A 15,876-nucleotide genomic window follows, 5' to 3' on the forward strand; every position below is an offset into this window, starting at 1 on the left:
TCTTTCAGAACATTACAAGGATCACGTTAAAACAAAATTTTCTATAGTTCAGATGCAAAATTTTTCTTCAACTGAGAGTTAATATGCATTTTTTGAGCAGGAACAGTGACTATATTTGGGGCTTAACAAACTCCTTTACCCATAAGAAGAAAGCAATTAACCAAGATAATATTGCTATTCATATACATATATAAAGAAGTACTAGGTATAATATTGTGGTGCTCAAAAAGGAATGGAGTTAATCAGGAAAAGCTTCTTAGAAGGAGTAGCCCAGAGTATTAATTTAAATGCAGAGAGATATACAGGATGTTAATAGGAGGTATTGAGAAAGATTTTATTAAAATGAGATTTTTGCAGCAGTGCTCAGAATGCAGAAAGTGCAGACCAATTGTTAGATAACATAAAACATTTATCTGGACTAAGAAGGCAGTGAGGATAAGATTTAGAAAAGTGAAATAATGGCCTTTGTTGGAACATAGACATGAGAAACCTGTTTTAAGGCAAGAAAAAAATGAAAATATATAATAGCAATGAGCTTTAAACATTTTATATTAAATCTTTAGTGAATTTTCCTATATAGTGAGAATAAACACAATTTGTTTTTAAAACTCTAAATTTTAACAATCCAAATTCCACTGGACTTTCCTCATCTGTTTCTAGAGCTATGGCTGTAATGTTTCCCTGCTCTCAGAAATATCTGTAGAAATCTTTTCTTGAATAACTCATGACAGGAACTAGGAACTGGAGTTAACACCAGCAATGCTTTTACATTGTAGTATGATCCATATGCATCCAAATCTCAGTTACCCATTGTTGAAGATTCTAAAAGAAAAGGCACAGGTGTATATCTGATGCCCCATCTACTTCCCTTATGTTCGTCATATAGTAGGATGAATCACATCTTTGGATTTTGAAGCTGGTAGATAAGAACTTCCTTATGTTGTGGGCTGCATTCCTACATATGCAACATTCATTCAACCTGTTAAATAAAGCGTATTTGTAATTTTACTTATCTTTGCAAATCCATATTTTCTCAGCTTCTTTTTGGCATCTTGAACAATATAATTTGCTTTCACTGATTTTCATATGTTACCAGGATAAATTTAGCATTGGGGTTTTTATCTGTAAATCTGCATAGATCTATGCATATTTTAACAGAAAAATACAACTATATTTAGGGCTAGAATATTAAGTTCACCAACAGGAAACAAGCCATGGATGGTGATAATTTTTAAGAAATTTGCAGGGATTCCTATATCCATATGTAGATACTGGCAATAAGATTTAGAGTGATGCTCTTTGGTGTTATTTTAAACTGTAACCAGTGTATATTGGCTGTAAATAAATAAGAGTTCATTGAAAAAAAAGTGATTCTTGGTGTCAAATATAGCCTTCCCCACTATCCCAACTACTGCATCTTCAGTTAATACAGAATATCATTCAATCACAAGGTTTCTTTTTTTTAATATTTATTTATTATTGAGAGACAGAGACGGACAGAGCATGAGCATGGGATGGGCAGAGAGAGAGGGAGACACAGAATTTGAACCATGGTCCAGCCTCTGAGCTGTCAGCATGGAGTCCACTGTGGGGCTCGAACTCACAAACTGCGAGATCATGACCCGAGCTGAAGTCGGTCACTTTACCGACTGAGCCACCCAGGCGCCCCAATTACAAGGTTTCTTAACTACTTTTTTGAGTCCTGACAACTAAATATGCATGCTTTTATTAATATATTTTCACATCCCAGAGTATTTTTGTTGTTAAAACTTGCTTCTTTCCATTAAATGTGCTTGCTGGCATTCTTCTAATATCATTACGAGAAATATGTTTTAAAGTAAAGGAGGAGAATGCTGTTTTTTTCACATTCTTCCTCTGAGTGCCAAAAGCAGTGATTTTGGTCCTGCCTCCCTGGAGCCTTGTAGAGCTCAGGACAATGGTATGGAGTGAACAAGGTCAAGGATTTGAATTTTACAGCATGAGTCTTTACCTCCATAATGACTATTGTTCAAAACAGCGCCTCTACTGTTCTCTTCTTGTTGCCTGCACTGCCCTGCCCCAATCCTACAGGAGACTTAAATTTACTGCAGTACCTCTTGGTTCATGTTTGGCAGTGCGGATGTCCTGTTGTTGATCAAACATCTTTCAATAATCCCAGATGTTTGTTCTGGCATTTAAGACCCTGCCCAGTCTAGTCCCAAGTCAAGATCTTCCAATGGAATGTTATACTACTCCTTCTCACAAACTCTCCCCTCATAAAATTAAAGCTATTTAAATATCCAAGTTCTTAAATATACAAATACTCATCGCTCTGCAATTTTATTTGGGCCCCCTACTTAAAAAGGTCTCCCCCCCCCCACCCCAAGGGTTGTGGGCCTGTCTAAGAAGGGCCCCTTTTCAGGACCCAGCGAGAGTTCCCATCTCTAGGACACTGTCCCACCAGAGTACACAGGCATCATCATCACACTCTCCAAATTTCTGTGAAAAGATTGTCCACACTCTTCAGGTATTTATCAAATACTTCCTTGTACTGTTACGTTTCCTCCTTCTTTTTAAATTAATTTATTAATTAATTTTATTTAAAAAAAATTAAATCCAAGTTAGTTAACATATGATGTAATAATGGTTTCAGGAGTAGAATTCAGTGATTCATCAACTCACATATAACACCCAATGCTCATCCCAACAAGTGCCCTTCTTAAAGCCCATCACCCATTTAGCCTACCCTCCCTCCCACCACCCCTCCAGCAACTCTCAGTTTGTTCTCTGTATTTAAGAGTCTCTTATGGTTTGCCTCCTTCTGATTTTATCTTATTTTTCCTTCCCTTCTCCTATGTTCATCTGTTTTGTTTCTTAAATTCCACATATGAGTAAAATCATATGATATTTATCTTTCTCTGACTTATTTTGCTTAGCATAATACATTCTATTTCCAACCACATTGTTGCAAATGGTGACATTTCATTCTTTTTGATTTCTGCGCAATATTCCATTGTATATTTATACCACATCTTCTTTATCCATTTATCAGTTGATGGACATTTGGGCTCTTTCCATAATCTGGATATTGTTGATAATGCTGCTGTAAACATTGGGGTTAATGTGCCCCTTCAAATCAGCATTTTTGGTTCCTTTAGATAACAAAAATACCTACCTAGTAGTAGGTACCTAGTAGTGCAATTGCTGGGTCATAGGGTAGGTTTATTTTTAATTTTTTGAGGAACTTTCATACATTTCCTCTTTATACCTTATCCTCGAAAAGAGATAATAGGCCCCATAATGTTAGGGGTCACATCTGACATCACTTCACATTTTTATGGCCTGGTAAAATGCTTTGCATATAGTAACCGAATAATTTAATATGTGTTAGCAACTATGCTGCTAACTATAACCTAATTTGTTACAAAGTGCAGCTTCTAGCCTTTCTAATAATGTTGCAGTCTAGACATGAGAACATATCAGTTTTCAATATTATTATTCCAAAAGAAAAACTAAGTAATAGAAAACTCCAAGAATCTAAGAAAATATTTCAGTTTTTTTTAATTAAAAAAATTTTTTTAATGTTTATTTATTATTGAGAGACAGAGACAGAGCGCGAGCAGGGGAGGGGCAGAGAGAGAGGGAGACACAGAATCTGAAGCAGGCTCCATGCTCCGAGCAGTCAGCACAGAGCTTGGCACTGGGCTCGAACTCACAAACTGAGAGATCATGACCTGAGCCAAAGTCAGACGCTTAACTGACTGAGCCACCCAGGCGCCCCAACATTTCTGACTTTTTAAACTTAAACTCAAAATTTCTCTCCCACCCTCCACCTTCTACTGTCTACAATATATTCTCCATTGCTTACTCTTGGAGCACATACATGCATGTGTGCTCTTCTTCAAATGCCATAAAACTGGGAAAGTAAATTTTAGCTTTTTATTGAAATCTGAGATGTTACTAGTATCTGTTTCTCATTTGCTTGTCAACTTTTTTTTTTTTTTCCATCAAATGCTTATTCTTTGTTGAGCAATTAAGCTTCTTTTGTTGACCTGAATGCACATAGTCTTTGCCAGAAACAACTTTTTAGTGCTAAAAACAGCTTTCATGTAACACATCAGACCCTGTTATTTTGAAAATTGACATGACCAATAATGAGGTCCTTTAATCTGAACTTTTTAGAGACTTACTAAGAAGATGAATAAATATATTGATACAAAGGGTGTTTTTTTTTTTTTTTGTTACTATACTGATCTGAACATATTATGGAAGTTTTCTTTAGATTCCCAACTTTTAAATCTTAGTTATGAGACTATTTTATATGTTTTTCAAGATGTACCCATCCAGAATGCACAAGTCAGTTTCCGGATTTCTGTCTTATTTTGTGCTATCAAGACTTGTTCTTTGTCTCAGAAGTTCTTTTAATTTTGAGCTTAAACTTATAAAATATATAGGAATTAAATAACCTATTGATTATACATGGAACAGTTCACACAGAGATTTCTGTTGCATTTAAAAGGGAACTTCAGGGAGAACTTTCTTGTCTGTTTTACCACAAGGAATTTACATTTTGTGGTTAAAATAATGCATGTGCAAAAACAAAGTTTTCTGTTTAAATGTCTCAGGAGGATAACTGAGAATATAAGATAATTCCAGGAATCTCCCAGTTAATGATTGCTGGTTAAAGCTATTCACGTACTAATATTTCATCCCCAAACTCCTCCAAAGTGATATGAAAGAATAAAAAAATTGTAAACTAACAGTAAAAGAAAATAGGAGTAGGGGAAGGGTAGGAAGTGTCATCAGTTTCTGGAAGATAGAAAGTAGATGGGGATTTGCTAAGTGACTTAACAGAGTGGAAAAACCTAAAACTTATTATGAACATGCAGAGAGGGGTTCCAATTTATAGATTCGACCTATAAAAATCTTCAAAAGTCAGGATTTAGAAGTAGATGGATTGTGTGAGGTACAGGACTGAAAATGGGATTAGATTGAATAATCTGTTCAAGAAGCAATTAGACTGCCCCAGGCTTTTCCTTTAATTGATATAACCAGACTTCTCCTCTGGACAGGTGAGACTTTTGAGATATAGGCAAGCATGAGCTAAATTTCTGAACACATGAGGATTGCTAAAGACTGCATACTGGAGTTAAAAAAAAAAAAAAAAAAAAGGTGCATACAGTGTAGCAAAACCAGCAACCCCTTTCGAGTTTCGCCCAGGCATGCTAAGGTCTGGTGCGTCTCTACCCCATAAGCAGACTGGAAGACCCAGAACAAAGCCCTACAGATCCACACAGATCTAGCATTTGGAAGTCACTGCCCAGTCATCATATGTGACGGGTACTTGCTGACTATCCTACAACTGCATAACAACTGCTGAACAAGCTTTAGTTTCTCCTCTTTGATCTGAAAGAACAACCAGAGATCACCAGACTTCTAAGGAGAGGCTCTATACATTCCTACACTTCAATCAGGACCCTGTTGACACAAAAATAATATGAGATATATCTTTTTAACTCCTCCCATGACCCAATTCTGGGTTATTCTGTTTCTTTACTTGAATTCATTTTTCTCTGTATGTTAATTTCTATGCTGATATTTTGATATATTTATGTATTCGTTGTCCATTTTCCTTACCACATGATGAATACTCATAAAGGCAGGAATGTTGCATATGGCACATGGTAGATGTTTAACTAATTATTAACTAATTATTACTATTTATTTATTTATATACTTATTTATTTAGTAAAAATAACTCAGATAAAGCAAAAACAGTGTGGGAAACACAATTTTTAAAAAATAATACATCAGAAAACTAAGAAACGTTATAGCCCAGAAAGATTTGAAAAGTCCTAGCTATACAAAAGCAACAATTAGAGAAGAATAAATGGCTCTTAGAAATTCAAAATATTAAAAATAAAATATGTAATTCAATATAACACTGCGAGAAGTTAGTAAAGAAAATCTCCAAGAGAGTAAAGAGAAATGTTAATATATGAATACTAGGAAAGAAAAGATAAGAATATAAAGAGGTCAGTCCTAGAAGTCAAATGTCTGACTAACAGAAATTTCTATAGTAACAGAAAAAGTAGAGGGGAGGGAACAATTTAAGATAAAATGTGAAAATGTTTCCTAGAATGGAAGGAACGGTTTCCTGGATTGAAAGGCCCTCCAGAAGCTCAAAAAACTTAGCGAATTAAAAAATAAATAAATAAAAATAAAAAATAATAAAAAAATTAAAAAAACCCATCAAGGTACTTCAGAACCTGAAATTAAAAGAGTTTCTTTCTTTTTTTAAATGTTTATTTATTCTGAGAGCATGAGAGAGAGAGAGAGAGACAAAGCATGAGCATGAGCATGAACGTGAGCAGGGGAAGGGCAGAGAGAGAGGGAGACACAGAATCCGAAGCCCGTTCCAGGCTCTGAGCTGTCAGCACAGAGCCCGATGCAGGGCTTGAACCCATGAACCATGAGATCATGACCTGAGCTGAAGTTGGAGGCTTAACTGACTGAGCCACCCAGGTGCCCCTAAAAGAAAATTATTTCTACCTGGAAAAACTTCAGAAATATGTGGAACCAAAACAAGTTAGAGGTTTTACACATTTTATTGTTTTCATTTTCCATTTATTACGTGGGTATATATTTGATACACAATGTGACACTAGTTTCGGGTGTACCATATAGCGATTCTACATCTCTATACATTATGCTCGCTCAGCCCAAGCGTAGCTACCATCTGTCACCATACAACCCTATTACAATACCATTCACTATATTCCCTGCACTGTACCTTTTATTCCAATGACTTATTCACTCCATAACTGGAAGCCTGCATCTCCCACTCCCCTTCACCCATTTTGTGATCCCCACCACTGTCCTCCCTGCTGGCAACCACCAGCTCTCTGTATTTACAAGTCTGACTCTGCTTTTCGTTTGTCTGTTCATTCATTTGTTTTGTTTTGTTTTGTTTTGTTTTTAGATTCTACATGAATGAATATACACATTTTAAAACCTGAAAACAGTATTTTATGTTATTAATGAGTAGATAAACATTTAGTAAAACTACAAAAACTTTTCATGAGAATACTAATCCAAAACCATGACAGTAATTATCTATGGAGAAGGAGAGAAGGAAATAACGTTTAGGAGGAGTACAGAGAAGGCATAATTTATATGTATACATTTTTATTAAAAGAATGGCAGTAGCAATACAGCATAAGATTTAAGGAGGCTGAGTGATGAGTATAATGATATTGCTGTAGTACCCTCTACACTTTTCAGTGTTTATGAAATATTTCACTACTTAAAACGAAAAGATGTAAGAAATCAGAAAAAAAGAAAACAGGTTACATAAAAAATTGCAGGAAACAAAATGGTATCTGATTCCTTAACTGTTATAATGGAAACCAGAAGATAATGGAGAAATATTCACCCACTCTGAGGGAAAATCATCTTCAACCAAGAAGCATACATACATCCAGCCAAAATATCAATCAACTAATATAAAAGCTGGATGAAAACACGTAAGACTTAACATCATTCACCTATTTTTAAGAAACTAATGGAATTTGTAACCTAAGAAACAAGAGAGAAAACCTAGTAAAAGACATGAGAGCTGTTAAGAAAAATTGCACCAGACAATTGTTAAAATGGGAAGACAGATTTTCTTAACTGCTGTAGTAGGGAAGAGAGATGTAAGTAGAGAACTGAACTCAGCTCCAAGTTAAACAGGCACGAAAGGTTTTATTCATGACTATTGCAATAGAGGAGAGAAATTGAATTCAATTACACTGAAATAAAAGTTGGGAGGATTTTTAAATGCTGGGGTGAAAAGTACCTAAGGACATTATGGGGAAAGTTAGTCAATGTGATTAGGCCATCTGTGTTTGTTAATTGTTGCTTCTCAGAGTTAGTTTTCTACCTACCCACAGGCACTGAGAGATAGGGATGCTCTCTTTCTTGACCATTACATTTCAAAGAAATGGCTCAGAGGGCCTTAAGAAAGACATTCCTGAGTTTTAGAAAATTTGCATCTTGAAGGAGCAGACAAAGAATTTATAATTGCAAGTTTTCTAGAGAAAGTAAAGTCAAGGCCTGTACTCAGGAAGAAACCTGCTTAGTCAAACTGAGGGGAATGTGAAGGTCATCTTAGTCAAATACAGAAAACTGGGGATCCAACAGAAGAGAGAACTAATGATATTAAGTGAAGTCCATGTCCAATTTTATGTAGCAATTGCATAGAGCCTGATGAAAACAGAAGCCTGTGAGATTCCAGCTCAGAGGTCCCCAGGAAAAGATACACAAGTTAGAAAAGAATTGACCCATTCCAAGGTGTTAGACCAAGTAGAATTTAATATTGAATGAGTTTTTATAGCTCTACTGGTCTTTTTAAAAAGAATTAGTGATAGAAATACTACAGAAAGACAGTAAAAAAAAATAATAAAACATGCCACAAAATGTAGAGGAATCAATAACACAAAGATAACTGGAAAATCCCCAAATACTTGGCAATTAAAGATACATTTCTTTTTTTTAAATTTATGTATTTATTTTGAGAGAGAGTGCACACCAGAGTGGGGAAGAAGCAGAGAAAGGGAGAGAGAGAGAGAATCCCAAGCAGGTTCTGCACTGTCAGCACAGAACCTGATTTGGAGCTTGAATTCATGAACTATGAGATCATGACCTGAACAGAAATCAAGAGTCAGATGCTTAACTGCATGAACTACCCAGGCACCCCAAGGTACATTTCTAAATAGCACACAGGTCAAAACAGAAATCTTACACCTGGGGTGTAACACAAATGTGTTTACATTTGAAATAACCTACTTGGGACATCTAGGTGGCTCAGTCAGTTAACTGTCCGACTCTTGATTTCGGCTCAGGGCATGATCTCAAGCTTCATTAGATTAAGCCCTGCACTGGGCTCTGTGCTAACAGAGCAGAACCTGCTTGGGATTCTCTCCCTTTCTCCCTCTCTGCTCATGCACCTGCTCGCTCTCTCTCTCTCTCTCTCTCTCTCAAAATAAGTAAACATTTAAAAAATCAAAACCGGGGGCGCCTGGGTGGCGCAGTCGGTTAAGCGTCCGACTTCAGCCAGGTCACGATCTCGCGGTTTGTGAGTTCGAGCCCCGCGTCGGGCTCTGGGCTGATGGCTCAGAGCCTGGAGCCTGTTTCCGATTCTGTGTCTCCCTCTCTCTCTGCCCCTCCCCCGTTCATGCTCTGTCTCTCTCTGTCCCAAAAATAAATAAACGTTGAAAAAAAAAATCAAAACCGTAAAACAGTGGAAAAAATCAATTAAATCAAAAGCTAGTTCTTTGAAAAGATCAACAAAATTGAAAAGCCTTCAACCAGGCTAAAAAAAAATTAGAGAAAACACAAATTACTAATAACAGAAATGAAAGAAGGGGCATCACTACAGATCTCATGAACATTGAAAGGATAATGAAGGAATATTGTTAACAACTCTATGCCCACAAATTTAATAACCTAGGTAACCTGGACAAATTCCTTTAAAGATATAATCTGCCAAAACTCATACTAGAAAAAATAGATAATTTTAATAGGTCTATATCTATTAAAGAAATTCAATGAATAATAACTTTCCAAAACAGCAAACTTCAGGTCCAGATGGTTTCACTGGTAAATCTACCAAACATTTAAGAAATCATACCAATTCTCTATAATCTGTCCCAGAAGATAGAAACAGATGGAAAACTTTCTAACTCACTTTATGAAACAAGCATTAACCTAATACCAAAGCCAGACACAGACATTGTAGGAAATGAAAACTGCAGATAAATACTTCTAATGAACGTACATGCAATTATCCTCAACAAAATATTATCAAAATGAATCCAATAATGTACAAAAAGAATTACAAACCACAACCAAGAGGGATTTATGTCAGGTATACACGACTTGTTCAACATTCAAAAATCAGTTAATGTAATCAAAAATGTAGACACTTTTTGTTTAGCCATTTTCAGGTTGCAAAGGATACTTTGAAGACTTTGTGAAGAGGCTTGAAAGAAAGAGAGATTGCTTGCCCCCTCACCCCCTTTCCTGCCCATAGAGATCATGTGACTCACAGCATACTTCACTCCAGAGGAATCGTCCACCCAATCTCCAACCCCCCTGGCCATTTCAGCTGAACACTTTCATACCTTCAGTGTGAGTGAGCGTTAAAGGTCACAAAACCTGATTTAAGGTATTTTCTATGCAGGATCTGCCTAGTTAATTCAGCACCTCATTTTAGAGTGAGAATAGTTGGCATCTATTAACTTGTAGCACTATCACTGAGATTGAAATAATTCCATTTAGAATTCATCTTCCTTGACTTGCTGAGTAACAGAACATGTTCACTGTATTCCTTTTAGTCATTCTCTTTCTGGAAGACAGCCTTTATCCGTGTGCCATTAATAATTCCATGTTTGTGTATGTGATTATAAGCTAAGTGCAGAAACTCTACCTTCTATTCCATTTATACCTACACATCACCTAACGTGCTTAACTTCATCTAAAGAGTTGTCGACTTATTATCTCCACCCTGCAAGAATTTGCTAATGATATTTCCTAAGAAATGTTATGACCGAGTAATATGTTTTATTAAGTAAAGTCTTATAAATTTTAGCTTTAGCCACATTACATTAAATTTTGCCAAACTGAAGTAAAAATTTAATATTTAAAACGTGTAAAAGGTAAAAGTTCTCAGGTTGAGACTATAGCTTATTTAAAATAAGATGAACTTCACTTGATAAAATAGTTTAAATCACTCCTTTTGTAATAAATTAAAAGTCCTCAAAAGTAAGAACTCTTCAGTGCTACAATTAATGTCAGTCACTGATAATTTTACTAATAAATATTTTTATTTATATTATTGTAGTCAGGCCAATAAATGAAATCTATTAGACACAGAACTTTCAAGTGGAACTAATAGTTTTATTTAAGATGCTTCCTTTCTGCCCATAAAATACAGTGAGGGGAGGGAGAAAAAAAAACCCACATTTCCAAATGGAAAACTCCAAGTCAGTCCAAAATAAGCTGACTAACCTTTATAAAGTAATTCTCATCCTTCTAAATTGCCTTCTTGCAGGAAACAGACCTTATCCTGACTTTTAATATTTCAATGCACCGATCTTGGTGGATGGAGAATGGACCAGGATGTACGGTGACATCAGTGACACCCGCACCAGACTGGGCCCCAGAAGACCATCGCTACATCACGGTCTCAGGGTGTTTTCTGGAGTACCAGTACATAGAAGTGGCTCATAGTTCCCTCCAGATTGTCCTCGCAGTAAGTTTTGACAGCCGACCTCTCCTTCTAGTGCTTCTGGAATCGTTTTATTTCCGTGCAAATTCAGTGCACACAAATGGAATCTGTGGATAAAGTGTGGCTATTTGCTTTTTTCTAGTTAATGCCCCCTTCAATAGGGGTTTGTCAAGTTAAGCCAGGGCATAGTAAAAAGTAATCAATCAGTAAATCAATAAGTAGGCTTTGGCATCATCAGCATTTTACATAAGAAATCCAACCATCCAAGGTTTGATCATTTGGCTTTTGGTAAACAAGAGTTTCCCAAAGATTCTTGCAGAAAGATCAGAGAGCCTTCACAACTAACATGCTAAAATGCCTAGATTTATAAGATTTCAGTGGATACTTTTCTGCCAGTGCTTATTTCTGTCTGTGCTGCTAGCCCCTGGAATTCTTCATTTGCCCATATTCTTCTTCCTACATTTTCTGAAGGTACGATGCATCACCTGTAATCATTTCCCCTCTTTTTCAAACAGTTCAGCTTTTCATAAATTCTACTTCTAGGACTATCATGCCTCCATATTTCATATTATTAAACTAATAAAGAACTCTCCCTCCACTAGGAGTCAGTAGGAGTTACAAATGATTCCTATGTATTTGTATACAGTATTTGTAGAGCATATCTGTATAATATATCCCTGTTATATAAAACATATTATTTTATATTGTATCACTATGACAGAGATAAACACATCCTTTTCTCAAAAAGGACTTTTGCTAAGGCTAAATGCATAATTTTGTAGGATTTATAAAGACAACTTTATTATACATGTCTCCATTTATTTATTACAGATCCTATAGGTATAGGTCTACTTATATTTTCCTTAGACTCCATGTAGATCTGCAACTGCTATGCATAGCCTTGAAATTGTTAATGACAAATAATGCAAATAGAATCTGCTCTTTGCATTTCTTCAGTTAATTACTTTGGGAATGATATTAAGTCACAATTCTTAAATAACAAGACATAACAGGTTGTGGATAGAATGGCATAAATTAGTTCACATAAAATTCTTCTAGAACAACAAAAAGAAAGACCATGTGTATGTGTATGTACCTGATTATGCAACTAATATATAGTTATTATATTTTTTAAAAGGAAGAAAATATATACATGTGTATACATACATACACATACACACACATAAATTACACTGGGCTAAGTGCTAGTAAATATTACCAAATCTTTGTGACTAAAAACCATAAAGGTTTATTTTTATGGATGAGTATAAACTTCTGCCAGTGTCACTGTCACTAAGAAAACAAGGTTGGTAGAGTAAACACCATCTCAATCATCATGGGTTGCCATGCCAGAGAGCAAAGATACATCTGAAGTGTCAACATTCGCACAATCACCCTTCTCCTTGGAAAGAGAAGCTCATTGTTTGTATTCATTGTCACTAGTCCCACCCAACCAAAAATTAATCCCAACTAGTCCCACAGTCCCAACCAATCACAAAGGTCAAGAAAGAAGGAGAATGTAAATTTTGGGACATCAGCATAAATTATTTCCACAATATTTGAATTACGTTTTAGCTGCAGCATTGCGTACTCTCCCTTCAATATGTGCAACCTGAGACATTTCTTAACTAACACATCCTTCCACAACAGTCTTAAACGCTAGACTCATTATTTTAATTATCTTGAAAAAAATAAGGTAGATTTGATGGGACAGAAAAAATTACTTAATTAGTTAAAATCCTATTTAGATGAAGTGTTCATTCTCAAAAGAGAAAAATAAAATCTTTCTGGTATTTGGGGACAGATTATGTGGTAGAGAGGGCTTTTAGATAAAAATTCCCTCACTGGAACTCACTTTTTTACTGTACCCACACATTTTGGAAAATTTCCACTTATGTGTCAAGTATATTATAAGGATATAGTTTATGTGCACAGATAGTTATATGTGACCATTTTAGAGAGTTGAATTAATGTGTGTATGTAGAAACTATATTCACAGATTTATCAAACCCACATAAAATGTTGGCACACAGGTAATTTGCTAAAAAAAAATGTATATATACATATGGACATGGAAGTATATGTTGAGGCTGACCTACTGCCCAAAGAAAAATTATCTTTACATAAGCAAAATTATCTGTAAATGCAAAGTGGTAAGAATGTAAAGAAGACAGAAAGAGTGTCCTTAAGAGCACACGTGGTCAGTATTTCAAGCTACTCCTAATTGAGTGGAGAACTAGTTTGAGCAAGCCATCACAGGATGCAGCCTCTTTACCCTCATAGGACCCTCATAGGGGGTCCGTACCCTTTCCACCTGTTTCTTTGGCAGTGCTGACTGTGGATCACCTGAGAGTAAGTTAGGGACAGTGTACCCAAGCCAGTTACTTGGAGAATTTTCAAAGACACTTTTTGCCTTTGGGCTTGCCGTACAACACCTGCTGTAGAGAAAACCTAGCATTTCTTAACTAGAGTTTTCTAAGGGAAACCAAAATGGCACTTATCCTGAACAATTTTCTCCACCTACTAATTGGAAGCCTTCCAACTAGATTTTCCTGTAGTCATTCTGATCACTTCTGCTGTCATGGTTGAGAGATGGAATAGTGTTGGGGCACCTGGGTGGCTCTGTCGGTTAAGGTGTCTGACTCTTGATTTCAGCTCAGGTCATGATCTTGCGGTTCATGAATTTGAGCCCTGCATTGGGTTCTGCACTGACAGTGTGGAGCCTGCTTGGGATTCTCTCTCTCCCCCTCTCTCTGCCTCTCCCCTGCTCACTGTCTCTCTCTCTCTCTCTCTCTTTCCCTCTCTCAAAAAAGAAATAAATAAACAAAAATTTTTTAAATAAAAAAAAAAAGATGGAATAGTGTCTTGAATCTCTGTTCCTCCACTTTACATGTTACGCAAATGACACCCCGAACAATCCAATGTTGAATTCATTGGGTCCTATGAAGATTTCCTGAGTGCTTGTCCCCTGTTGGCATCTTAAGCAGCAAATGACAGGATCCCTAACCTTGACGATGTCACAATCAAAAATAGGGCAAGGTTCCTCAGGATACAAACCAGGTGCAAATAGGTATATTTTGGGGATTGTAGTAGACAGAGAATACACTTTGTGCAGTATATAACATAAGATTGTCTTCTTAGCTCCATCCTGCTTTTTGTAAAGTCAGCTAAATGCCCACTTCTCCTTGTTTCCACCAGTCTTTGAAGCTGCCCTCTCTTCCCGGGTATCTGGCGTGAATCTGCCTTCACGAACTGCTGCTCTCCCAGCGACTGCTCTTGCCTCACTCCAAACCTCTCTAGCTCATTTCCTCCAACTTCACTCAGCCTTTCTTTCACAGATTCCTGACCCCTGGCAATCCTGTCACCCTGTTGTTCGGTTTTCTGCCAATCAACTCTTAGCTGATTTGGAAATTAGCATTCACAAAGCCCACATTTGCATCGCACATACATAAGATATCTTCCATCTACAGCCAAAAGAAGACAAGTATAATATCCACGTAATTGGGAAGAGGGGCTATTAATCACACAGCCTCCAGCCGAGCAGAGAGGACTGCCAGAACACCATAATGATGAGCCAGGTGTGAGACTTGAGCCCTCTCCTCCTTCGGCAGGGCTTTCTTCTAGTTAGTATCAGATATCGTATTCAAAAGGAATACAGGTGTGCACAGTTTTAATAAAACCAAAAAAAAAAAAAAAATCCACACTTACAAAATAGATCAAATAAATATGTATGGGGAGAACCAGGGAGGAGATCACCTACAGAGATGGTGTTGTTCGCATTACAAAAGAATTAAGGGGATTTCTTCAAACAATGTGTGATTGCAGCTGCATGGTTTACAAAATGTGTTCACAGGAATTAAATCTTTTGATTTGTGTAACAGTCCTGTGAGGGCTGCAAAACAGTTTGAAAGCCTTTCCCAAGATTTCTTAGCCAGTAGGGAGGATGGACATACTGACCCAAGTTTTTTTCTGGTACCAAGGACGGGAAATGGACTACAGTCTGAATGCCAGCAACAGCTGATTGGAAATGAGTTCCTGAAACCCCCAAATTCTGAGCTTATCAGTGGCAAAGAATGCCATGATTGATTAGCCATGGTGCTGAGGGTGAGGGGAATGGAGGTGTGTGTGCCTCATACTTGTTATGCACACACTATACCTCACTTCCCCTAACCAACACAATGAAATCAGAGGATGTTTTACAAGAAAGTGGAAGTAAATGAAGCTTTAAGGGAAAAATATTTATCAGTTACTGAACTAAGTTTATATTTTTTTTATTTTTTTATTTTTTTTTAATGTTTATTTATTTTTGAGACAGAGAGAGAGAGACAGAGCATGAATGGGGGAGGAGCAGAGAGAGAGGGAGACACAGAATTGGAAGCAGGCTCCAGGCTCTGAGCCATCAGCCCAGAGCCCCATGCGGGGCTCGAACTCACAGACCGTGAGATCACGAGATCGTGACCTGAGCTGAAGTTGGATGCTTAACCGACTGAGCCACCCAGGCGCCCCTAAGTTTATATTTTAAAATGTATGTTACAATTTCAAATAATACATTGGACAAAAAACAAAACAGAAACCAATACTTAATCCCTCTTTTCTCTGGTTACTTCCAGAGGACCAATATCTCT

The 15,876-nt window shown here is 36.7% G+C and overlaps 1 protein-coding gene across 7 annotated transcripts in view; it reads left to right on the top strand.

The window, feature by feature from the left end:
• Nucleotides 1–15,876, top strand: part of NKAIN2 (sodium/potassium transporting ATPase interacting 2) — a 998,481-nt gene that overhangs the window by 808,742 nt on the left and 173,863 nt on the right. For all 7 annotated transcript variants that reach the window (XR_006717547.1, XR_006717549.1, XR_006717548.1 and 4 more), the window contains one exon: nucleotides 11,075–11,275. Coding sequence is in view for 3 of the 7 variants with exons in the window: in XM_045499460.1 (XP_045355416.1) it covers nucleotides 11,075–11,275 (201 nt within the window). In the remaining 4 variants the exon portion in view is untranslated. The remainder of the gene's footprint in view (nucleotides 1–11,074; nucleotides 11,276–15,876) is intronic.

Source organism: Leopardus geoffroyi, chromosome B2 (assembly GCF_018350155.1).
Source record: "Leopardus geoffroyi isolate Oge1 chromosome B2, O.geoffroyi_Oge1_pat1.0, whole genome shotgun sequence".
NCBI lineage: Eukaryota > Metazoa > Chordata > Mammalia > Carnivora > Felidae > Leopardus > Leopardus geoffroyi.